The sequence below is a fragment of the Bos mutus genome, chromosome 4 (assembly GCF_027580195.1).
Source record: "Bos mutus isolate GX-2022 chromosome 4, NWIPB_WYAK_1.1, whole genome shotgun sequence".
Lineage (NCBI taxonomy): Eukaryota > Metazoa > Chordata > Mammalia > Artiodactyla > Bovidae > Bos > Bos mutus.
The window spans coordinates 94,443,738-94,471,286 of record NC_091620.1 but is presented as its reverse complement, the minus strand read 5'-3'; the positions used below and the strand labels follow the sequence as shown (position 1 = coordinate 94,471,286).

At 37.1% G+C, this 27,549-nt stretch overlaps 1 protein-coding gene across 1 annotated transcript in view; it reads right to left on the bottom strand.

The window, feature by feature from the left end:
• Window positions 1-26,714, bottom strand: part of MEOX2 (mesenchyme homeobox 2) — a 75,784-nt gene extending 49,070 nt beyond the window's left edge. The window contains exon 1 of the mRNA XM_005897367.2: window positions 25,762-26,714. Coding sequence (XP_005897429.1) covers window positions 25,762-26,275 — 514 coding nt within the window. The 5' untranslated portion in view covers window positions 26,276-26,714. The remainder of the gene's footprint in view (window positions 1-25,761) is intronic.
• Window positions 26,715-27,549: the final 835 nt, after the last annotated feature.

Sequence of the window (27,549 nt, the reverse complement as noted above, 5' to 3'; positions counted from 1 at the left end):
ATCATGAGAAACGCTCGAAGAAGCACAAGCTGGAATCAAGATTCCCGGGAGAAATATCAATAACCTCAGATATGTAGATGACACGACCCTTATGGCAGAAAGTGAGGAGGAGCTAAAAAGCTTCTTGATGAAAGTGAAAGAGGAGAGTGAAAAAGCTGGCTTAAAGCTCAACATTCAGAAAACTAAGATCATGGCATCCGGTCCCATCACTTCATGGGAAGTAGATGGGGAAACAGTGGAAACAGTGTCAGACTTTATTTTTTTGGTGATTGCAGCCATGAAATTAAAAGACACTTACTCCTTGGAAGGAAAGTTATGACCAACCTTTAGCATTGAAATGCTAAACATTTAGAAATGTTTAGCATATTAAAAAGCAGAGACATTACTTTGCCAACAAATATCTGTCTAGTCAAGCTATGGTTTTTCCAGTGGTCATGTATGTATGTGAGAGTTGGACTGTGAAGAAGGCTGAGCACCAAAGAATTGATGCTTTTGAACTGTGGTGTTGGAGAAGACTCTTGAGAGTCCCTTGGACTGCAAGGAGATCCAACCAGTCCATCCTAAAGTAGATCAGTCCCGGTTATTCACTGGAAGGACTGATGCTAAAGCTGAAACTCCAATACTTTCGCCACCTCATGTGAGGAGTTGACTCATTGGAAAAGACTCTGATGCTGGGAGGGATTGGGAGCAGGAAGAGAAGGGGACAACAGAGGATGAGATGGCTGGATGGCAACACCGACTCGATGGACGTGAGTTTGAGTGAACTCCGGGAGCTGGTGATGGACAGGGAGGCCTGGTGTGCTGCAGTTCATGGGGTCACAAAGAGTCGGACACGACTGAGTGACTTAACTGAACTGAACTGAACTAAATCCCATTTTAAAGTTCTTGCACCGTGCCTGATACATTGTCAGTACTCACTGAAGAGTACTTAAATCAATGTTCATACTTGCATGTAAAAAATGAGTAAGGAAACATTGTGATAAACTGGAAAGGGATTCTTGTTAGATATAGGTGAAAAAAACAGCATTTTTAATCTAAGAAATTCGGTTAAGGAAAATATAAGCAGTTGCTCAGAATGTAAAATTGATAGCCTTTGTTAACTAATACAGGAATGATTTTCCTATAGTAAGTGGTTTATCTTCTTTCCTTATCAGACTTTCATAATCTGTAGCTGAGATCTGGAGCTATTAGCATGCTTTGAGAGAGAAATATTCAAATTATTTCAATTTTACTCTTAATTGATGAGCACATTAACACATTCATTAAACTGACTCAGTCAAATAGGCACCTACATAATATATATGGGACCTGGGCTTTAGACTTTTCCCTTTAAAATCAACCGTGTGCTCAATTGCTCAGTTGTATCCAACTCTTTGTGACCCCATGGACTATAGCCCAACAAGTTCCTCTGTCCATAGGATTCCCAGGCAAGAATACTGGAGTGGATTGCCATTTCCTTCTCCAGGGGATCTTTGTGACCCAACAATCAAACCACTGTCTCTTGAATCCCCTGCACTGGTAGGCAGATTCTTTACCACTGAGCCACCTTGGAAGCCCCATTTTTTTTTTTTTAAAGTACAGCACTTTGCCAATGGGAGGCACTCAATATGCACATTATAAATGACCAAACGACTAAACAACTCAGGGAGATGAATCAATCATCCTAAAAATATGATCAACCATTTCAAAGTGGCTTCCTTGAACGGGTTTTCCATTTATAGCTGAGCAAACACACACGGTTCCCGGTGTAACACAGAATGCGTTTACTATATGGCTGCCAATGATTAGGGCGGTGCTCTATAGCCACAAAAGTTGTTCTCTAAAAGAACCTAATGTCACAAAACCTGAGCCTGTGGTTTTGGCATCATTAGCACTCTATCCGCTTGAGCTAATTGACAAATTTCACAGTAACAGATAATGACTGGCTGGGGTAGCAGATACAGATGCTACTACCACCATAATTATATTTAATCACATAACACGAGATAGCATTATGCAATGGAAAGAGTCACACTCAATTCTGTAAAATCAAATAATCTTGTAGTTAGAATTTTGCATAGTTAACCATTTCATATTTATTTTAGGCAAAACAGCCCTTACACCCTGGAATAAAAATGGAGAGCATGACTGCTCCTCCACACTAAACTTCAGTAGTCTTTTTTTTGGTGTTGACTAAGGAAATCTGGAATGGAAAATCAACACCACTACTGCTATTTGCCTTCTGGATTATTTTTGAAAAGGAAAAATAAAGTCAACCAAAGACTATTATTTAGAAAATTCTATATTTAGCAACTTTGAGTTCTTCATGAAAGAGTCACATATTAATACATAACACTTGTTCCTTAAGGAAAGGCTTGACTTTTAGTGTTCTTCAGTTTTCCAGTTTCTTAAATTAAAAGCAATTAAGCAGATATGGAAAGAAATCTTGAATCAACTCTATAATCGATAAGGTGGATATATTAGCTCGTTCCTATAGCATGAGGGGAATATCAGCTGTACAATATTCCAACGAGAGTTTAACTGTCAGCAGAACAGAACTGGAGAATGATACTGGATTCTAAATAAAGGAGTAAAGATAGGATTGGAAATTAAACATATTTTGTAGTTGCCAGGCAATATAATTTTTCAAGGTTGAGTAATGCATTAATTCCCTATAGGAATAAGCAGACTTTTAGTTTCCATAGTTTTATAAGCCAAATTTTGATATTTTTGGCTTAAAACAATTGGAGCAAGCCCCCATTCCTTCAACATTTTTCCACATCCTCTTTAATATCCACACAGTGCAGGGACTGAGTATTTTTGGTAATTTATTTATATTTCATGCTGAGATTTATAAAGAATGAAATGACTCCAAGAGATTTATCATTTAATGTCCTGCATATGAAAATATAAAAACACAGTTCCATTAAACCAATCAATGATTCCCATAAATAGAAAGTAATAGCCTAATGGACAATGAATTCTTCACCTTCTGCAGGTCAAGGTATTATCTTCTAAGGTATTATCAATACTGCAGGAGTAGAAGCCCTAGAATTAAAAGGCCTCTATACCTTCTTATCAAATAATTGAGAAATATAAATTGCTCAAGCCTTGGATATACTAAAGCAGTGTTCATTTCCACATTTATAAATAACCAAAGCTAAACCTGTGGATAGAAAATCAACTTTCCTATTGCAATTCCCAATGACTGAGGTTGCACAGAGCATAGTGGTATGGCACTCTTTCATAGCTAGAAACTGTATTTTGTTTAAAAGTATCAGGACTCTCTGAAAACCAATGTAATTTTAAGTTTATTGATAATAAGGTGATAGGCAGAAAGATTCAATTTTAGAAACAATGAAATGAAAGAAGAACTCTCATCTTGGTGCCAAATCTGTTTGATGTCAATCAAGAATAATGTCGACAGTAACCTTAAAAATACCTTATTGGCATAGCACTAAATTTATTTCTAAAAGGTAAAATAAACGCGCAAGTTTTCTGGAGGCAGAGCCATTATAAATAGCTGCACAGTGTGGGCATCCGTAAATTAGTCACAGATTACTGGAAGGCAGGCAGTGAGAAGCCTGAGCAATGGCACAATTTCAGCCACTGGGCTACTGGCACACACAAAGCAACTCACTGTCTTCGTATGCCCAGTTACACGCTGGGCCCTTATCTATCTGAGATCTACGTGTGTATGTATTTATATGTATGTATGCATTTACCTATGTATCTATCACCTGAGTCAAGAGGTTTCTCAACCTTGAGATAAAGTTTTTAGTTCAAACAAAAAAATGTAATCTGGATCAAGTATGTCTTGCTTCTTTTTTTCTCTTGCAGTATTATAATTGCTAAAACAAATATCAACCACAGCAATTTGTGCTCACAGAGCTACATATAAATGACACAAATTAAGAGAAATTTGCTGTTTCTGGGACTTCGTTGGTGGTCCAGTGGTTATGAATTCACTTTGCCATGCAGAGGACAATGGTTTGATCCCCGGCTGGGGATCTAATATCCCACATGCCTCGGGCGACAGTCCAAATCCTAACTACTAAACCCATGTGCCACAGCTAGAGAGCCCCTGCTGCAATGAAAGACCCGGCAGCACTCAGCAAAGATCAGTGTGATACAACGAAGACCCTATGCAGCCAAATACATAAATATTGTTTTTTAAAAGAGAGAAAATTGCTGTTCCTGAGACAAATAAATTTCTTGATTATAAATAATGAACACAAAATCTAAGGAAAATAGCAATGTATAACCCTTTTAAATTTAATCTGTAAATACACTTGGGTTTTCTTATCTCCTTTGTATTTTATTTGCTTTTTGGTCTCTCTAAGGAGCTCTAAAATTTTGCTTCTTTTGTTCTGCCTCTCACTAGACTTCATATTTTCCTAGTGATCTCCTTGTTAGACTACATGTGCATTTACTTTAAAGTAACCCATTTATTTTGACTGAGATAAACAAGAATAAAATACAGGTCTGGATTTCTCTGAAATTAAATAAGCAAGCAAACAAACAGAAAAGCCCTCAGTGATGGATGCTTGATGTTTAATCTTTAACCAAGACCCTGACTTTCTAATATACATTCTTACACAAGGATCAATTGCCATTTGATTTAAAGGAGAAAATGAAATAGTCTAAAGAAAAAATAACAATAGGGCTAATTCAGTTGAGGGTTATGGACCTCCAGATTCTTCAATTTTCCTCTTCTAATGTCCTAGGATTCCACAATTCAGGCTTTCAACTTATGAAGTTTTCAAGGGCCTTCCAGAGTTTATTCTTGGCTTCATCTCTGCACTTCTGCTGAACGTCAGGTCTGAAGTTTGTTTGAATTCCTGCTCTGTGGAGACCTGCTGGACTTTCTAGCAGGTGTGAAGACCCCATGGCTCCTTCTGTTGCATCTCATTCCACTTATTAAATTAAATACTTTATCTTGGAGGATGAAGCAAAAGTGACTTTCGTGTTTCCTGGCAGTCTCCTGCTTCAAAGAACTTAATAGTGATTTGTTTATTTCAGAGGAAATGGAGACCAGTCAGTGATGACAGATTTATTAGTTAAGTGGACATCACATACAAAAAATCCTTTTCTTACAGTTCAGGATTTCTTCTAAGTACACTCTGAATGCTGAAGACAATGTCATACATTTTGGCAAATCAAACCCATGTGATTCAATAATAGTCAAATTTGTGAACTGATATGACTTCTTCCACATACATTTCCAGAGTAACTTAAAGAAAAGAAAATGAGCAAAGAAAGCTATTACCCTAAACTAAGAGCGAAAAAAGCACCCTGATGAATTGGTAACACTGAATATGTTTTGGAAGATAACTAAAGGAATATTAAAGCAAAATGTGATAAAATAAAAGGATTCAAATAAGATGCCTGGAACTGAGAAAGAGCACTTGAAACACTGCTGCTGCTGCTGCTGCTAAGTCGCTTCAGTCGTGTCTGACTCTGTGTGACCCCATAGATAGCAGCCCGCTAGGCTCCTCTGTCCCTGGGATTCTCCAGGCAAGAACACTGGAGTAGGTTGCCATTTCCTTCTCCAATGCATGCAAGTGAAAAGTGAAAGTAAAGTCTCTCAGTCGTGCCGGACTCTTAGCGACCCCATGGACTGCAGCCTACCAGGCTCCTCCGTCCATGGGATTTTCCAGGCAAGAGTACTGGAGTGGGGTGCCATTGCTTTCTCTGCTTGAAACACTGGGAAACCCTCAAATTCTAGATCAGGAAGTCAATTCAAGCATAACAACACTATAGATTTAATTCTTACATTAACCACTGATAAAATATATATTAATGTTTAAATTTTCAGGGTAAATATGAAGTATAGGCATCAACTTCAGAATGGCCCAAATTGTTCCTCTTCCATGAATGACCAATTTTACCAGGAAATAAATGTCAAGTAAGGCAGATACTGGGATCCCATTGATGGAAATTCTATCCCTTCTAGATTCAAGTAAAAGAAATCAGCTAACGAACACATAGTATTTAGTCAAAACAAAAATAGACAGTGGTAATTAAATGATAATATTGCCAGTCTGGAGAAGATTATAGCAATAAGAAAAAGTTACTGAGTTGGAAGTTGTTAGCCCCAGCTCTGCATACATTATTTTAGCGATGCCACTTTCTGAGCCTCAATTTTCTCATCTTTGCTCACAAAGGTCTGTAGAGTCAAAGCTCTGGCTTTTCCAGTCGTCATGTATGGATGTAAGAGTCAGCTTTCAAACTTTGTGCTGGAGGAGACCCTGGAGAGTCTCTTGGACAGCAAGGAGATCAAACCAGTCAATCTTAAAGGAAATCAACCCTAAATATTCAATGAAAGGACTGATGCTGAAGCTGAAACAACAATACTTTGGCCACTTGATGCAAAGAGCTGACTCTTTGGAAAGGACCCCAATGCTGGGAAAGGTTAAGGGCAGGAGAAGAAGGTGACAACAGAGGATGAGATGGTTGGATGGCATCATCGACTCAATGAACATGAGTTTGAACAAACTCTGAGTGATGGTGGAGGATAGGGAAGCCTGGCGTGCTGCAGTCCATGGGGTCACAAAGAGTCAGACACAATTAAGCAACCAAACAACAACAAGACTGAAAGGATGATTTTGATAATTTCTATAATCCCTTCCAAGTCTAACATTCTGTGAAGTTACTTGAATATGGTCTACAGGGAGGTCTTAAGAGCTTTCAAGATAAAGATGGAGAGAAATGCCAAGAAAGCCAAAGAAGGAAAACCAAGGAAGGACTAAAAGTCATTTCACATGTTCACAATATTCTACTAAAGTGAGCCTTTGAAATATGGGACAGCTAACCACTCCAGTGTTCTTGCCTGGAGAATCCCAGGGACGGGGGAGCCTGGTGGGCTGCCGTCTATGGGGTCGCACAGAGTTGGACCCGACTGAAGCGACTTAGCAGCAGCAGCAGCAGCAGCAGCAGCAGCAGCAACAGTATCACAGTCCTGCCTAAAAATGTACTCCACAATGTCCTTCATGGACTTAATCCTTTCTTGCCTTATTAAGATAACATTAATATCCTGCCAAATATACTCCCAAATATATAGTTAGCCAGCTAGCAAAATCTTTCACCTTTCACTGTGATTTTATCAAACAATGTCCTGGGAATAAAATTTTTGAATTATAAAATTTAGCTATCTACAATCAATTACTACCTCTTGGTGCATAAAACAAAGGCATCCTTGAATCATAAAAATTAAGGATTTGGTTAAGAATGCCCTAGGGTCAGATTTTGTGCATGATCTCAGGGGCCCAAAACCTGCTTTGCATTTCATAGATCATTATTCATATTTTTCTCCCAGGATGACTTGATCCAGGTCATTGTTTAATAGATTTTCATGGGCTCATAACTTCAGAAAGCAGAAGTAAGAAGGGAGAGGAACAGGGAGGTTCATACATTTTCTGAAATCTTCTTGGACTTCTCCACATATTTTCATCATCTTTGCTACACTAATATTTCTTCTATCATATTGTTGCATCTGGTTGTTTCCATCTTTGCCTTCCATGCTATGTTGTGGACCCTTCCAGAAACCTCAAGGTGTTCTATTCATCTTACTGTACCCACAGCACAGAACTAAGTCCCTAGCACAGAGTACCCATTTAGCGAATTATGTCTGAGTTTGTGAATTATGAGGCTCCTGAAATACCTAAGGTACTGTGTGTGTCCTGTGTATTTCTGGGACCAGGGGGAGGATAGGCTATAATGTGATACTAATTACCATTTATTTTGTGTCTCTGTGGTGCAATCGGTTATCATGTTCAGCTGTTAACTGAAAAATTGGTGGTTCGAGCCCATCCAGGGATGCATCTCACCCTTTTGGGGTCCCTGGTGGCTCTGCAGTAAAGAATCTGCCTGCCAACGCAGGAGAACCAGGTTTTATCCCTGAGTCAGGAAGACCCCCTGGAGGTGAAAATAGCAACTCACTCTAGTATTCTTGCCTGGAGAATCCCATGGACAGAGGAACCTGGCAGGCTACAGTTCATGGGGTGGCAAAAAAATAGGACATGACTTAGTGACTAAACAACAACACCACCATTTATTCAGTCATCCTCTGGGTCATTTTTTTTTAAAGGAATTCAGCTTTATCTAAAATACTAATACAGCTTCCTTAACAGGCAGTCGAAAATGAATTGTATTAGAAAAGGTAAAATGAGAATTTTTTGCATTTTGCTTTTCGTATTATAAGAAGAGTAGAGAAAATATGAGAGTATTTATGTCTCATCACAATAAACTGTGGAAAATTCTGAAAGAGATGGGAATACCAAACCACCTGACCTGCCTCTTGAGAAACCTATATGAAGGTCAGGAAGCAACAGTTAGAACTGGATATGGAACAACAGACTGGTTCCAAATAGGAAAAGGAGTACGTCAAGGCTGTATATTGTCGCCCTGCTTATTTAACTTATATGCAGAGTACATCATGAGAAACGCTGGGCTGGAAGAAACACAAGCTGGAATCAAGATTGCTGGGAGAAATATCAATAACCTCAGATATGCAGATGACACCACCCTTATGACAGAAAGTGAAGGGGAACTAAAAAGGCTCTTGATGAAAGTGAAAGAGGAGAGTGAAAAAGTTGACTTAAAGTTCAACATTCAGAAAATGAATATCACGGCATGGAAAGGAAAGTTATGACCAACCTAGATAGCATATAAAAAAAAAAAAAAGGAAGAAAAGCAAAGACATTACTTTACCAGCAAAGGTCCGTCTAGTCAAGGCTATGGTTTTCCAGTGGTCATGTATGGATGTGAGAGTTGGACTGTGAAGAAAGCTGAGCGCCGAAGAATTGATGCTTTTGAACTGTGATGTTGGAGAAGACTCTTGAGAGTCCCTTGGACTGCAAGGCGATCCAACCAGTCCATCCTAAAGGAGATCAGTCCTGGGTGTTCATTGAAAGGACTGATGCTGAAGCTGAAACTCCAATAATTTGGCCACCTCATGTAAAGAGTTGACTCATTGGAAAAGACCCTGATACTGGGAGGGATTAGGGGCAGGAGGAGAAGGGGACAACAGAGGATGAGATGGCTGGATGGCATCACCGACTCGATGGACGTGAGTTTGGGTAAACTCTGGGAGTTGGTGATGGACAGGGTGGCCTGGCGTGCTGAGATTCATGGGGTCACAAAGAGTGGGACATGACTGAGCTACTGAACTGAACTGAACTGAGACAGATATGAGACACAGAACTGAGGCACAACTATCTTGTGAATTAAATCCCTTTTTCTGCCTGCGACTCTTGTATAAAGCAGTCTCTCTCTCATTCAGCACCTCTTTAGGAAACAGTTAAATTGTGGAACCTCTTTATTCCACCCACTTTGAATAACATATTTAAATTTTCTATAGGTTTATTTTGACTTTCTCACAACCTGAGTTTTCAAGGTAAAACCATCCAACTTGGATTTCACCTATATATACTGTGTACTAACATCCATTCAACTACCTTATTGCATTCAACTGTCATACTTTAATTAAAGATGTTTTATTAAAAAAAAAGAGATACTTTGCCTGTGCAGACTATTTATTCTAACTGGTCTTTATAAAAAATATAACCCATCATTACTGTGTCCATGGTAAAAGCACACTGTTTTTTAAACTGGGGAAAAAAAAAAAAAAAAAAAAAATTGCTATTAGTAATAGAGATTACCACATCCACACATTTACACACCAATGGCCACCAACATCTTATGAGCAAATTTTCAATATAAAAGCAAACTCATAAATTTCACTCACTGAAAATTACTAAAATGTTTTCCTTATTCGTCTTCTACACTGCCAATAAAACTTTATTACAAATTACATTTGGTCTGGCCTGATTCTGTTCCAAAACCTCTCAAAAAACAATGAGAGTTGCCTGGACACTTACATATGCTTGGCCCAGTACTGTAATGTGTTTTTTTTGTGTGTGTGTGTGTGTGTTTCTAAGATGGTCTGAACACAATTGTTAATGTTTTTCTATACTTTCCTACATGAGCATACACTCTCAACTCATAAATTCTAACGTGAAAGTATCCCGCGGTATCTTGGCTTAATATGTAGTGTTAATATTGCCTTTTCTCCCACAGATCACTAGCAGTTCAAGTATCAATTAGTTACTAATTAATCTCTGTTAAAAATGAATCCTCTGATGACTAGTCCTGCTTCCCACATATTCAGAACTCTGCGGTTGGCAGCTTCATCGTGTGATGTATGGCTGCGGCCAAGCAGACCCAGATGGTTCACAGGACAGCTGTGAGTCTCCTTATACTTCAGTTTTCCTTGCATTTGCTCTTTTCAAACGCCAAGATGAATACTTTATCCTCATTTTCTTCCCCCCAAAAGTCTTGTCTAATATGCTCTTTCAGTTTGTCAGCTACCTGACTTGAAATTCTGGAATTCATACCAGGGACTGTAAAAGATCAGATCTTGTGAGAGGCTTTGAAAGTCAGTAACTCTTTCTCATTAATTGCCACTGTCTGATTCTATTAAGTTTTCATACTTTCTCCCTGGAAAATCTAGCCTAATTCCTGGCATGTTCCCCACCCTTTCCCAGAAAAATGTTCTCCTCCCTATTCCTCAAGAGGCCTTCTGAAGAATCTCCCTAGTTGACCTTACATTTTTTAATATGCTTTCATTGTTTGTCTTCCCACTTCCAAAATTCTATTATTTTTTACATTTACATTCATCATATGTTGTCATTTGCTTTTTTAATTCATTTACTTCATTTTAATTTACCACTGAACAATTGAATTGATTACTCTTTCAGTAGCTGAACAGAGTAGTAAAGCTGTCTAGATGCACTGTTCAATTAGACTTTTTAACAGATCAAAATGTTCTCTATCTGCACTGTTCAATACGTTAGCCAGTGTCCACATATGGCTAGTGAGTATTTGGAATGTGTTTACTAATACAAAGGAACTGGTTTTTAAATTTAATTAATTTTAATTAATCAAAATTTAAATAGTCTTATATGGCTAGTACTGGTACTACACAGCACAGGAGACTAATATGATTATTGGTGATAAACACAGAAATGGGCATTTCTAGTAATTTTGTAATATTTTATTGAGCGACCATGTCTAACAAAGCTCTCCATGTGAAGGAAAGGATAAGATTTAGAATACAGAGTCTCTGCCTCTCATAAATTTTCAACCTAGAAACAAGAATGTTCTATTGGTAGTTCTCAGTCTTGGCTATATGTTAGAATCAACTTGAAAGCTTTTTAAAAGTATCAGTGTTCAGATGAAATAACAAGCTACCTGAGATTTGTTTCAAAGTAATTGGGACAAGGCAAGGGAGGAGTAGAATGGCATAAATGAGTTAAGATGTGTCACGCGTTGACATATATTGAACATGATGGGCACCTGAGTGTTCGTTATATTATTATCTCTACTCTTTTATATTATGATTTTCTATTATAAATTTTTTTAAATTCCAGATCTACTCTAGAGTCACATAATCATAATCTATGAAGTATTAGAATTTTTTGAGAGTTCCCAGACCATTCCAATATATTAGTGTTGAGAGTTACTGGTCTGAATAAATTAACCTTATGCATGTGTGTGTGCTAAGTTCCTTCAGTCATGTCCAACTCTTTGCGACCCTATGGACTGTAGCCCACCAGGTTTCTCTGTCCATGGGATTCTCCAGGTAAGAATACTGGAGTGGGTTGTCATGCCGTCCTGTAGGGGATCTTCCCAAGCCAAGGATCAAACCCTGTCTCTTACATCTCCTGCATTGGTAGGTTGGTTCTTTACCAATCGTGCCACCTGGGAAACCCTAAATTAACCTTATGATACCAAGTTATCAAAAAGGTCCAGAAGCATGTAAAATCTGAGAGTTATTTTTCTTTATGAGTTGAAGGAATTATTAAAATAGAATCAGTGTCAGAGTCATGGATAATAGATTCTTAAAAAATTATTAAAATGTTTTGCAGTATGGATTAATTTTACTTTTTTATAGAAATAAATGCTAATTTCCTTGGACAAGTAGTCTTGTTGCAAACTTTCTTTTCATGAGACAGTTCATGTGATGCATGACTAAACTCAAAACAAGTGAGATGATTTTTATTTAGCTTTCCCACTCCTCTGTCACTGTTCTTTTCCTTAATAGCCAGGCCACCTCATGTGTGGTCACTTGTCAGTGTCTTGGATCCAAATTCTCTAATCACATACCATTGTGTGATCTGGTTGGCCAGTTAGTTATACTCAAAGCAGAATGATACAGACTGAGGCATCATAGATTGAATCAGTGTCACTATATCAGGGTGCTCAGAAAAGGGACCTTACATTTCTTTTTTAAAATTCAGTCTACTTGAAAAATTAGAAAATAATCTATCTTCTTTTTCAAATCACCAACTATCTGTGCCACTATTCAATACTACAATACAGATTAATACTCCATATTTTCCCCGGCTGCCTGATAATTTCAAGTTCAATATAATTTTTTTGGCTTTGTTAAACGATATTTTAAGTACTATGATTACTTGGCTGTATGTAATGTGCAAAAGCTCAACAATTCATAGCATAGCTGCACAGAATGTTCAGAGAATCTCACATCTTACTCCCAAATAATGGAATGAGACATTCCTATATATTAGTTGACAGGAAATTGGCTTAATAATCACTGAATTATCAAAAATAAATGCATCTTACCTCTTAAAAGGTGGACAATTTTTGATGATTTATAAAGTTTCTTAAAAATGTATGTTTCTATGCCTCATCAGTTGACAAATGGCAAATATATGCCATGTCATCAAAGGTATTTCACTTTAGAAAGCATCCATAAAAGTCATTCAGAAACAAATACAGACAACTACTTAAAGTCAATATTCATTCAACTCCCTTATGGATTGGCCAACAATCTTCTGAATTTGCCAACTACTAGAATCCTGGAACCGAGAATTTCAGAAAACCCCTGATATAGACAATTCATTCAACATTAATGAAGCATTTTCTATGCCCCAAATGGGATTTACCAAGCACTTCTGTGCACCTATCCTAATGCAAAATGCCACATTAAAAGATAAAGAAGGCAGACTTTTTCTTTGTGAATACATGTAATGCAAATCACAGACTAGAGACATGCGGAATAGGAACAGCAAAGAGAACCATGAGGCAAAATTTAACTGTGTTGTTATGCAGTATACAGACATTAATGTGGTAAGAGAAGTGCAATGATTAACTTAGAGTAGTATTGACCTGGGAAGTTGTCACAAGCTGTTTTTTAATGAAAATAATAAATATATATATAGGAAAAAGATGTCATAGGCTACAGGATCAAAATAAAAGTCAATCTGGCAGGCAGCACAGAGCTAATTACACACATGCATAGATATACACAGGAGTACAACAAAACTAGTGAAATTCGAGTAAGATTAGCAAATTTTATCAAGATCAATTTCTGGTTATATTTTTGTATTATAATATTAACCCTGGGGAAAACTAAGTAAAGCACATTGAGATCCTTGTTTATTATTTCTTATAACTATATGTGATTATACAATTTTCTCAAAATAATAAACTATTAAAAAGAGGTAGACATAAACAAGTTTATTGAGGAAATACTGGTTTTAAAGAAACAAAAGCAAAATCAGTATCAGACCAATTGACCCAGCCGGTCAATAAAGCCTTAAATGATTGGGTTGGGAGACTGTTAAATGGAATGCAATTAACATATATCCCTAAATCCTAAGCAAACAAAATAAACATTGGATGGTAAGTAATATTAGCATTTCTTAACAAATAGAAGATGCAGAAAATCTTGTGGGAAAGATTCTTGAATGAAACTATATGTATTTAGGTACTCACATTAGGAATTATCAAAAGATAGTCTTAAACTAACATTTCACACTGTATTTCAAAGATTAAATGAAAGATGACTTTGACAGAAAAAAACTGATCTAAGTGTATCTATCCGATTATGTATATATTATGAGATTATGTTAGACGTTTACTTGTTTGTAATATATAATTTATATTAGATATAGATGATATTAAACAAAACGTGACTGCACACAAGAAGCAGCACAAGTAAAATCTAGTGTTGTATCATTGGCAACTATTAGCCACTCCATGCATACTCATCAAAGCCTATAATTAAACATTCGTACTGTAAGTACAGAATACTTTCAGTTTAATGCAGAATTTCAAGAAGACAAATGACAAAGTCCAAGTATTATTATATGTTGAATAAAGGATTTCATTAGGGAAGAATGAACAGAAGTAAATACATTGACAACAGAGAGCTACATCAGAAATCCTTGGGGGAAAACAAAATTAAGTGCAAGAAACATCGAAGTAGGAATACGAAGAAAATATAGAAAATAAGGAATGGTAAGCAATAGAGTGGATTTGGGCTTAGCTGTGCAGGAAAAAGCAACATGACTGAGTTTTGAAGTTAAGTCTGCTGGAAAAGGAGTGGAAAATCATCAAACTAGGTAGAAGAGTAATTATTTATTTTATTTTGGAAACAGAGTTATATGTAGATAAAAGAGGGTAAAAAAAAATTCTTGGAAGAACTAACTGTGTATTTTAATTTTGTTTTTGAGGGTCTAGTAAGAATGGCAACCCACTCCAATGTTCTTGCCTGGAGAATCCCAGGGACGGGGGAGCCTGGTGGGCTGCCGTCTATGGGGTCGCACAGAGTCGGACACGACTGAAGCGACTTAGCAGCAGCAGCAGCAACAAGAATTAAGGATCTGGAATTACTATTAGAGTTCAGTGTTAGAGTGTTCCAGAGGTTATGTGGTTCTCTGCATTGGGGATGAGCAGATGGGTCTGGTGTTTACAGATTGTGGGGAAGACGAGTGTCGGCAGAACTGGAGGAGAAACAGGGAAGGTATGCCTGCTTAGCAAAGGCAAAAAATGGCCAATTATTAACATTCGTTAGCATATTCTGGGAAAAAAGATTGCATTCAATTAAAAAATAAGATCAATACTTATTTTTAAATGGAGTTAGATTTAAGACGTGAGACAAGGGAAAGTTGTGTGGTGTCTACCTGTAGTTATTTATGACTTTCAATACAAAATGCAAATATAGGTAAAGTCCAACTAAACAAAATCTATTAGTAGCACATTAAACATTTTAAAACAGGAAACAGAGTCTTCAGTTCACAAATGGCTACCCAAAATATGATTCCATTTACATAAATACCTATTACTTATAAACATCATATAACAAAGTCCATCAGCACACTACCAGATATTAAACTTTAAAATGCTATGGTTCATTGTATGAGGTATCAAAAATATACAGGGATAATGGTAACCCATAGCAAGAACTATGCCATCATAAAACTAAGAAAGAAGCTAAAAAAGAATAACAGTGTTCATATTCATAAAACAGTAAAAAACAACCAAGGTAATCATAAATCCAGATTCAGAGAGAGGTAGCTTACACCCAGGTAAAGCATTTTGTCAAATACACTTTTATTAGCTCAAAAGCAGTAGCCAACATTTTAAATGATGCTGTAACTTACTTTTATTGGGAAAACTAAAAACTTAAGGTTTCAAAATAGGATAGGAGATTTTCCTTTTAAGGGCACTAGGCTGAATGAAGTCAGGATATGGAAGTTCAGCTGGCACTACTTGGCTGAACTGACAGACATTACTTCACTTCACTGGGTGCACTCTCTCATCAAAAAATGCACTCATTGAACTGGGTGGTGGCTCGGGTCCCTTCCAGTGTCTTGATCATTCTAATCACCTGTTGAAACATTATAGATTATAAGTCAGTAAGAAGACTGACAAATCAAGCCTACCCTGAAAGTCAAGAGGAACGAAATAGCTTATGCAGTCAGCCCTTTCTTGTCACCTCTGTGTATGACTGAACATTTAATGTTTTGTTCTTCTCCATGTACCTGCTCTCTGCCCTTCTACGATCTAGAAGAGAAACAATCACTAGTCCTTTGAAACTCTCATTTTAGGAATTAAACTGCTGTTAGTCTAAGAATTTTGAAAGAGTTAGCTCTGGACATTTAGAATTTTAATACAGTATCTGATTTCACTATTTATTCAAAAGCAACTGCCACAGACCATCATATATAACAATATAAAATTTCTCTGAAATATATATCTGAATTTCCCCACATTAAACTGCAGGCCTAGAAGAGGTGAGTAAGCTGCATAGAATGAAACTAGCTAATCCCCCACAACTTACAACTTGGGGGGAGTTTTGCACTCTATTGCCTCAACCTAAGCAGTACTTCTCAACAATTTATTAAATATAAGTAAATTCACAATAAATATTTGCTTTGAAAAAAGAACTTACCACTATTATAAAACTGTCCTTTTGTATTTAATGTGAGATATAATGCAGTTTTATGGGTTTTTTTTAAAGTATTTGCGTATTTGTCATTCATGAGGGTCTCCTAATGGAACCACTCAAAGTAACAATGGGCTTATTAACAATATTAACATATTGTTAATATTACATATTTACAATATTATAATTGCAATATTATAATTACAATATTATTACATATTGTTAATATCTAATATTAACAATATGTAAATTCTCTCAGCAATGAACTTTATAACTCAGCAGAAAAATGTTCTGTCCAACTTCCTAGTTAACAATGGCAACAGACAACTGACATTTCATTGTCATATTTAAAAAACCTTTTGGTTTAAGTTCTGTTCCCTCTTGACTAAATACCTTTTTGTACCTTCCTCTTGAAAACAAGTGTTTGATGGAGAAGTGTAGAAGACATTTGAGAAAGGTTAGGAGATATCCAGTCAAAAAAGGCAATGGAATGGGAATCTTAGGGGTTATTAAGTGAAGGCAACTTGAGTTTCTCATAAAGCTTGATTTAAAACTCACTCTGCATTTCAGGAAAATGGCATGCGATGGATGTACAATTCTAAGGATAGTTGAGGATTATTCAAAATAATCTTTCAGGCAAGTAACACTTCCTACAGCAATATTACTAGTAAAACACAAATAAACAGGCAACATAAGACAGAGATTATTTTTTGATGGTGAATACCCACAACAGAATTGTACCTACATTGATAGAAGACAAAAACAACAATACTTACTGAGCCAGACACTGTTTTAAGTACTTTATGTTTCTTGACTCACTTTAATTTTTAGGAAACTACACTACAGAGAAGTTAAATCATAGTTAGCAAGAGACAAAGGTTAAAAAAAACTCTTGACATTTCTCTTCTGTGGCCTGTGTACCTTTAGGTTGATATCTAAGGATTTTATCCACCAAGACCTGAGTGATCTGCTTCTCTATCTTCTGATTGTGGTGGTGGTTTAGCTGCTCACTTGTGTCCATCTTTTTGTGACCCCATTGACTGTAGCCTGCCAGGCTCCTCTGTCCATGCAATCTCCCAGGCAAGAATACTGGAATTGACTAGAAGGGAATTGCCATTCCCTTCTCCAGGAACTCTTCCTGACCCGGGATCAAACCCATGTCTCCTGCACTGGAGGCAGATTCTTTACCGACTGAGCCAACAGGAAGCCCCATCTTTTGAATACACCTGGCCAAAGGGACGCAACAGAAGGGGATTGGAAAGCATGAAGGCAGGCTATTTCAAGACATTTGAATTGGGCTGCAAACTTCCACCTGAGGTCCCAACTTTGCTGGAAGGCTTCTGTTCTGCTGCTCTCACTGGATTCCAGTGTAAAAGCTCCCTCTCTTCGCCCTACCATGTTTAGAGGTGCTAATATTTTCCCGTTGTGGGCAGACCCTGGGTAGTTCTCCATCCTGTTGCTTCTCAACACACTGCCCACCATCAGATAGTCAGCATCAAGCTCTCTTCAATCATCCCTATGAGTGTGCCACCAATTTTCCTAAGAGGATGAGAAAGAAATTAGATAAATCCTTTGTGATCTATCAACTACTGTCTAAAACTGCGAAAAAAACAAAAAAAAGGTGCTGCTCCTCCTTATTTTCCCAAACATTTGGGTATCCAAGAAAAAAATGTGGTGCTCTTCTTCTAGGAACAAAGAATAGTTCGGGAAGAAAAGGCATGCAGGATTCCTTGAATTTTGAAGGTAGACGTTCAAAAGATCATAATCTTGGAAATGCATGTGGTAGCAGCCCCTAAATTTAGGTGTCTAACAGCTGGTTTTCATGCCATTTTGGTCTTTCTTAGCAATTTACATCTAGATGCTCTCTAGTTTAATACATCCACACCCGTTTACACAACAAATAAGGAGAAAAAAAAATCCAAAGTAAACATAGCATGTAGTTGGGGAGACTTTCACTGTCAGGCAGAAAAATACCTGAAAATTCATTTTATTTTTGAAAAATATTAAAGAAGAGAGATATCACTTAATGTCAATCTACACAATTAGGAGTAAATCTCTCTTTGTATGGTTCTTAAAAGGTGAAAGCCATTCAATAAATTACTGGCATCCTAAAAAATCAAAGCTACTTTTCATCAATTTAGCTCCCACTAAGTTTTTGATGGCACAATTCTATTTTCCTGACCTGCGTGTTCTCACTACCACAATAAAATCAATCATTTGTAAAATTTACTTGGTATTCATTATTTCTTTGATGAAAGTCACTGCCCATTTTATACTTTTTTTTTTTAACTAATAATATACTTCAGTTTTCTTTGCTACTTTTTCAGGAGGCTAAGAATCCAAAAGTTTTCTATGCAGTCCAGAAAGTTGTAAGAAGCCGCCTCTACAGACACCGAATGTATTTCGCCAGTACACTTGCAAATAACTATCATTTGCAAAAATAAGTTTTTATTTGGGTGTCATTTCTGGCAAAGCATTAAAGCTGTATTTTCAAAGAGCAAAATTCTCGGCCTTTAAAATTCTACTGGCATCCGCCAACCGAAGCTGGACCCTCCGCTAGGTTTCCACACAGTCTGAGAGAGAGATGACTTCATCTTAATCATTTTCTTGCCCACAGTCATGTAAGATAACTGGGATTTTTTTTTTTTCTTGTAGCATTACGGAAATCTCTTGAAATGTAGGCAGAATAAAGAGCCAGAGGAAGAGAAAGACAAAAGAAAAACTGCAGGGTGCTGGCAGATTTTATTTTGTAACTATCATCGATTATCAGGTTCAGTCTTTAGGACTCTCCACATAGCCGTATGTGCTCCACGTTTAATATTTTATTTGTAACTGCAACATTTTATTTGTAACTGCAACATTTAACATCATATTATAGTCTTTAATGTGGATACTTTCGTTCAGATGATCTGTTCTGAAGAAATTAAATTTGAGATTCTATTAGTGTATATACATACATTTATATAAATAGATTATTTTAAAGTGTGCTTTAAGTGTAGCCGCCATGTCCGAGTTCAGCATCTTCCCTGTCTTTTATACGATTAACCTTTCTACTAAAATATAGTAGGGACTAAAACCTATAAATACTAAACACCTTATATTTACAATTTCAACCAATATAGTCTATCCAGCTTCAAGAAACATACCTAAAACATCTTAGAAAGAAGACTGACAAAAAAAAAAACAACAAACCAACCACAACACTAGGATGTTTAAATACATTTGGAATATTCTAATTGAATTGATTCTAAGAAGAGCAATGATTTCTGAATTTAAGTCTTTAAACAAAACCCTAATGTTTTTTACTACCACGAGTTATTACCTACTAAACTTGTATCTGCTGTAAAAGTAAAAACTCCAAGGCCGTAAGAATTAAGTCGCCAAAAAATATAAATATTTTAGAATTAAAAAATTTTAAGGAAATGTTAACTTTGAAAAGTACCATAACTATGGTATTAGATAAGCTGAAGTTCCAATTTGTTAATTTTTAAATCTATGTAAGATAAGACAGCAACGTAATTATTTTTGAAAGAATTTTCTTCATATAAACCCCTTCCAAAAATGTATACACACTAATACATATTTTACCTGATTTTTCTTATTCATAGGTGCATGGAAGAGATCAAAAAACATATCATACAATAATTTCAGAGCCCTACAAAATCAATATTCCAATACACAGTATCAAATTTTCAGACATTCAGAAACATTATATTGCTGTGGAAAATGTGACATTATAAAAAGTTTTTCACGAATAAGTGGATTTTAATTACATAATTCAAATTCCAAATATAGAGGGGTATTAATAATTGACCCATTTAATCCCAAATGAATGTATATTTTTCCCAAGTATTTTTTCGTTAATTTAATAAAAAAATATTTTTAAAGATTTTAAAGAGAAACATTTACTCTGAAGTATGAAAACGTCTGAAACATCTGAACAAAAAGCGACATCTGAATTTTATACAGATTAATAGATACATTATTTATTATTTGTATCCTAAAATACTATCTAACACGATTTCTTAAAGAGAAAACAAATTCCTTATCCTACTATAATGTAAGTAGAAAATCATCAGAGAAAAGGGGCTCCAATTTAAATTAATTCTACCTCTACACAGGTAATGCAAATTGAAGTCTGAGACCCAAAGTGACCTTTACTATTTTAAGTTTTACTTCATCAGAGCAATAAAACATTCTAAAAGGTTTTTTGCAATTGGATTTTGAACTTCACTGATGACTATGATTTAGAAGTAGTGTGGAGAATAAGGCAGTGTTGCAATTCATATTTCTTTATTATTGTGTCACTTCATCTCTACACGAGGGTTTCAGTTTGATACAACTATTCTGAGAAAAAAATCATAAAAGTATCATAACAAAAATAGAAAGTGTTAGTATTTAATTTTCTTTACAACCTTAACAAAAAGCTTATTATTGATAAGTAAATCATATTAATGACTAAAACACATAAAAGAAGTCACAACAATAAAATGTGTTTTGCCATTTGAATAAAAATACAATTTCTACTTTGTGCACTTTGGCCTTGGTTTGTGTTTTATACCATTTTTTCTAATTTAACCATTGGAATCAGTCACCAATGCAATAATCCAGGATATGTAATTTAGCTGGTTACTCAATATTTAATCCTTCTTATTTTATGATTATAATCAAGGGGGCACATTCTACTGCTGATAGTCTTACTTCATATCTTTTCTAATATATTTTCCTCACAAAATTTTTATTATAAGAAACAATATGGCAAAATTACAAGAAAATGAGAAATAAATCATCCACAACTATTAACTCAACAAATATTAGTTAAGGAATTCCTGTGTGTATTTTATTTTGTAATATTTTTCACCCTTATCATTTATCACTCATAAATGTTTGTAATAATCATAGCAATTCTTGGAAAAAAAATGGTCTGAAATTTTAAGAATAAATTACTTAAGTGAACATGGTCTAAAACTACAATATATTATTGTATTACATAGTTTTTTTATTTGAAATGAAAATCTAAGAAGCCATCACATTTTCTGTGTGTTTCTGGCTGCCATTTTTAATCCAGTAAATTAATGAAATTGCCCAGCATATATATATTTAAATTTAGTAAATGAATAAAACTGGCATCATTATCAGGCCAAATATATAAATAGGTTTACATGTGGAGATTTTCTTTTTTAACAGAAGTCAGTTATTAATTCACCCATAGGTTATTTATATTTTAAAAAAGTTAATTCTTTCACTAAATATAGCAATAGTTTGCCATATTTCTCTGAATCTAAGGTAAGGGGTTGTCCCTTTCGTTATTTTATTCTTGTTTAAAATTAATTAGGTCTTACAATAAATAAGTTGTGATAAATTCCAATCCTGTGATGAGGGATCTATGTTTCGAAACACAGACAAACAAGGTAATGCTTAAAATAAATTTTTTCGTTTATTAGTGGCGATCAGCTTACAGTGTACCAACATAATGGTTTCCATTGAAGATTACTGTAAACAAAGATTAAAACTTAAAATGCTTGATAGAGGGTTTTTAACTCAAATGAAAGTTTTAGCAGTGCCATGCATTATGTTTGACGCTGTTCCTTTTCAAATAACTATAAATAAAGGTATTTATAGTGAAATGGAAACTTTTTCAGTATTTATTTGCATTCTTCCTTCCGTCATTGCTGACTTTCTACAATAAAGCACCTTAATTCTGAAGAAATTAATGCTCTTGACTTTTGAGTGTAATCATTTTGCAAACACTCATGTAGGTCAATGGTACTCATAATTTTTTTATGTCAGGTCATCATTTTAAATGTTCACATCTAAAATTAATCTACTATTCCAAGAAAATGACTGAAAATGGTTACTTTTTAAATGTCATAGATTTGAGGCACTTAATTTGTTCAATACAAATACTGGCCTATAACCACCCACATCCAATAGACTGCATTTTAAATTCTAAAGCAAATGCTGAAAGTCGTGATCCAGTCACACAGAAATGAATAATAATGTAACTTATTTTCTTTCAGAAAACATGATGATAGAAATATCTAGAAAAAAGTACAATATAATACTAGAGGTAGGGCAAGGAAGATATTACTCTGTATTTAATGTCCAGTATATCATCCTAATACTTGCCTATCAATCTACAGAGCCAGACAGACATAATTTGACAACAGATATTTTATGATCTTGTAGCTATAATAAAATAATTACAGTTTTATAAGAATCTAATATGATTGAAAGTCTTGTAAAACTGACACCCCAAATCACTCCTTTTTGATATAATTTTGATTTTTTATAAAATATGCACTTGTATTCATTTAATAAATTTAAACAGAAGATACTCATACATTTATACTTTATATTACCTGCGTTAAAAACTAAAATTAGATTAATTTACTTTGATCTACTAACTGAAAAATAGGCAGTTTATACTTATTACTACGTTGCTTGGTGAACAATCAAAGGTAACTGAAGTGAAGTAATTCACAGTATTTATAGACTTTTTTTCAGAATGACCTGTTTGGTATAGATTGCTTTAAGTACAGTTGTAAAGTTTTGATTTCTAAGAGTTCCTCTGAAGGTGTGGCAGATGTTGGCTTTGATAATAATGCCAGAAAGCATAGCAGGTTCAAAGTTGCAAATATGCTGAACATATATAAAAGACAGTGTAATTTTCTATTAAACGTTGTTGTTTTCAATTGTTGATAAAGTGCAGTGGAAGTCTAAAGTCCGTAAATATTTGCTTCTAGACCCTTAAGCTTCTTGAGTTTGTGTATGCGTGTGTTCATGTGTTTTTGAGAGGCGAAGCGCATACAAATGCACACTGAAAAATGTTAACTATTACAGTTTCAGTATCATTATCATGGATGAAATTGGGGTTGTTTTTTAGTATTTTCCAGTGCTTAAAATTCCATTAGAATTTTGCATAGTCAGTACACACATACACATATACATACAATCTGTGAGCTGCAAGCACACAGAATTTTGGTTCTGATTTTGCCCTGGATTTATGTACTACATTCACTCTCAACTAGAAATACATACTAATTATACATTGTCTGACAAAATAAAAATGGCCTGTGTAATGCATGGTGTGAGTTTTGTCAAATATAATTTTAAAATTTGAAGTGTCAACATTATGTTAATTCAGTTTTTTTGGAAATATTGAAACATTAAAACTGTACTCTAAGCAATTAGAGATATATGTGTTAATAATGTCAGAATTACATTGACTTTCTACTTTGCTTTAATTTCTGCTAGATCAAGGTGCCCTTATAATAATATGAAATGAAATAGCTGTGAGCATAAATTATAAAAGACCAAATACAACATCATTCCAATAAAAAATGATACCTTGAACTTAAGTTTACTTAAAGAATCTAACAAATATTATCTAAAATAGTAAATTTGGCTATTTAAACTTTATTTTCAAAGACTGTACATATATTCAACAAGAAATTTAAAATATATTTCCTTTTAGACAGTGAAGGGTTGTTTCAAAATATCCCATCAAAGAAAAAGTTCATTCTAACTTTCCAATGATTCTACCCTTGGTGATGATTAATTGTATTTCCCATTCAAGATGTAATCTATTAATATTTTATGTATCTGATGAAAACTTTTGTTTTTCCAGAACTTTAATTATCAACTTCAGCATGAAAAAATAAACTTATTTTGTTATATGGTTATTTCCCACCAAAGGACGGTAGCAGTATTAATATAAACAATTTTCTTAAGAAAGTCATTATTAAAATAACTGAAGGGAGTCAGTTGTTAGATCTCACTTTCCTGATTTCTCCTTGATCAAAATAACATAGGCCTATATGAAAATTCAGTTTGTCCTAAGAAACTTAGGTGCGTTTGTTCAGTTGAAGAAGCATATGAAACAATCCATCATATAGGTTTCTCACTGCAGAAAGTACAAGGAACAGTAAGAGCCTCTAGTAAATTGCAAAAGCGTCCTTGGCTAACCTGCACTCAGAACTTATCCCAGAAAAGTTAGAGTGATATCAAATGCTGAGTCTATAAAAGGATGACTGCATTCTAAAAATGACTTGTTTTCTAATGAAGATGGAAGCCTTCTTGCTATAATTAACTTTTTCACTGTCTGAAGAGTGTCTCACTTAGGGTTAGTAAAAACCATTAAAAATGAATAATACTGCTGGCAACCTTTTTGGATAAAAACTATTTTGTGATGGGGCATTAGAAGTTCACCCTGACCTTGGAATGTAAACTTTGAGATAGAAGAACCCATTCCGTAGTCACACTTAAGAATAACTGATACCATTGCTGCAAAAGAACATGAAATATGCGGCTCAATCTCTGTCATTCATGCGAAATCTAAATTATTATAAAGGATAGACATTATCCAGTCTTTCAAAGCAGTATCTGGAATTATCTTCCAGGGCTCTTAAAACCAATGAGGCAAAGAAAAAATACGTAAATATTATATTAAATAAACGACAGCTTACAAAAAGATGGGACGCAGGTTGCGTCGTAGCTCCTGAAGAAAGCTCATACCCTCCTTATAAAGCATCTTTTAACAATGTCTTTAGGACAGAGACAGGTAAGGGCTTTGACAGTTGACTGCAAAGCTTTAGTTTCTCTGGATTGCTAAAGTTTAGTTGGCTGCCAGTGCCTTCAAGCATTCGCGTTTAGTTAAGATTTCCCTTTTGCTACGCGGTTCAAGATATCCTCGCGTACGTAGATCAGCGCCTCCTACGCACACCCACTTGTAGCAGCGCTACTCGGGTTGCTGTTAAGTTTCCCAGTCCTTGTTTCGGATAATACTCAACTGGAGGAGGATTTTACTTTCCACTTTTGAAACTCAGATTTTCTTTTTGGTTAGCATTACATGAATACAACTACAATAAAGAATCGTCTTTCGTCAAGGGTCTGAGCGTATATTTAGTTCCCATTCTCTGATACATTCCTTAAAATCCTCTGAATTCCTAGACAATATCTTCTTCCCCAAGAAAGAGAAATTTTACCATTTGGAATAGGGTGCTATTTAAAGAACTCTGAAATCAGAATTAAAAAAAAAAAAAACTAAAACTTTTCTCATGTGCTCTGCCAAGTTCCACTGCAAGTTCCAAATGTTGTGCAATAATTTGGAAATCCAGTTAACGATGGGAAAAATCGAGCCATTCAGAGTCGGGAAAAGTCAAGGAAAGGCACCCGCACGCACGCCCAGCGGACGCTGCATCCCAGGGCGCATTCCTCTCCCCATCGCTCAGATGGAAGGTCACGCTTCGCAATCGATTTCACATACTTGTCACTTGTCCTTTTTTTCTCAACCCTCTGGTAAACTAGTTTGAATCTTGGAGAGCTTAACGCAGTTGGCTGCAGTGCTGCCCTCGGAGAAACACGTGCCCCCAAATAAAAGGACCAAAGCAGCCTCGCCGAATTTGGCGGCGAGGAGCCAGAGAGGGAAAGACCTGTCCCATAACGCCCGCCGCCTCACTCTAGTGGGAGAATCTTCCCATCTCTCCGCCCCCTTTCGCCGAGGGTGCCCGGCGCGCCCTTACCTGAGCTATCGCTTTTCCTCTTGCTGCCACTTCTCTTCTCCGCCTCCGCGGGTGACAGCGCCTGGCGGCCGTAGTCCCCTGGCGGGCACGCGGCCCCGGTCGGGGTGCTGGAGCCTAAGCTGGAAGAGTTGGAACACAGGACCGGCGGGCTGCTTCCCAGCTCCGGGGGCCCTCCCGAGTCCGGCTGGAGGCAGAGGCTGTGCCGAGCCGCGCTCGGCGGGGAGGACATCTGCGGGAGGTGCCAGTTGGTTTGCAGAGCTTGGTGCTGCTGCTGCTGGTGGTGGTGGTGGTGATGGTGGTGGTGGTGGTGGTGCCCCCTGTGATGCTGGCTGGCAAACATGCCCTCCTCGTTGGGGTATCCCGCGATTATGCAAGACGAGGAAGAAGTGGAGAGCTCGGGGTAGGACATGTGGTCAGATCTTCCATGGAGGGCGAGAGAGGATTGGGAGAACGGGTGCAAGCCTTGCGCGGTGGCGTGAGGGCTGCGCAGGCAGCCAAAGAGCGGGTGTTCCATAGCATGCAAGTCTCGGGTTCCAGGCAGAAGACTTCACGACGGTTCCAAACGCCACCACCCTCGGTCACTTTTCACTGGAAACCGTGTGACTTTTCCCCCTCCCAAAGCAATAGCCGCCCGCGTTTCTGCAGAGCTCGGATAATCCCGGTCCTGAGCCCTAGCGGCCAGTCTCCTTTACATATAAACACTCGGACCTGGAGAAGCTTCCCTCTGAGCTACTCAGATGTCAAGAGTAGGAGAGGTTGAAGCCAAAAGAAGGTGGTCCCAGAGAACTGCTTTCAGGGGGAAACGGCTCTGAGAGGTTATAAATAGAGTGTAATGTGAGCTGGGGGCTGGCTTAGGAGCCCAGTGCTGACCACATGCAAACTCCCTCCAAAACTCCCGCTCAGTCCGCGCAGTGCGCTCCCAGTTCCACTTCCTATCGCCTGCTGGACGCATGCAGCGCGTCCACGCCCGCCCGCCGCTGCCAACAGCCTGGACTGCAAGCGGCGCGCAGGGCGCCTAAACCCGAACCCCGGCGGACAGCGGCTACCTTTCCCGCTCAGCCGGCCGTGGCGCCCGCCAGCTCCAACCCCTCGCCCAGAGTCCAACCTGCTCACTTCTCTCATGAAAGGTGTCCTGTCAGTGTCACTTGGGCACTGTCACCTGCAGGAAAGCTTAGGGTGTGCCTAACTGTGGAGAAGCACGAAAGGAGTAGGATTAACGAAAAGAATCAGAGCTAGTTTGGCGCGCACTCAGATTAAGGTTTTCCAAGTTAGCCTCAACTCCTGTCATGGGCTCAGTGGCGCTTCTAGCTTTTTATACAGCTGGTGTCTGTGGGTGGGTTGCTAGAGCGCTGAGACGCCAGATTCGAGGATACAGGAAAAGTTCCCCACCGGCAAGAAAGGGCCGTTCTCTGTGCCGCAAGGAACGAGACTTGGTAGGATGGAAGAAAGCATGGGGCCGTGACAGTCACAGATGTTCTGCTTCTGGCATCCTCGCCTGCGGTCCCAGGTGGGGTGTCTTCCCCTGCTCTCCTCAAATGTCCTCCCCCACACCGCCCTCGATTTCCGGGTCCCACTCCATTTCCTTGCCACTTGTCCGCCCAGAAAAAACTTTTCCTGGATCAGGAGTATTCTAAAGCGATTTCATCCTAGTCACAAGCGATGTGTATATTGCATATACATTTCCAGTCCTCTCCCCCACCTCGTTTCCCTCCAGAAATCCATCTCTCTTCCGCTCAAAAAATCAATCAGTTAATTGCACCCCTTTCACTCCCACGCCGCCATGGTTCC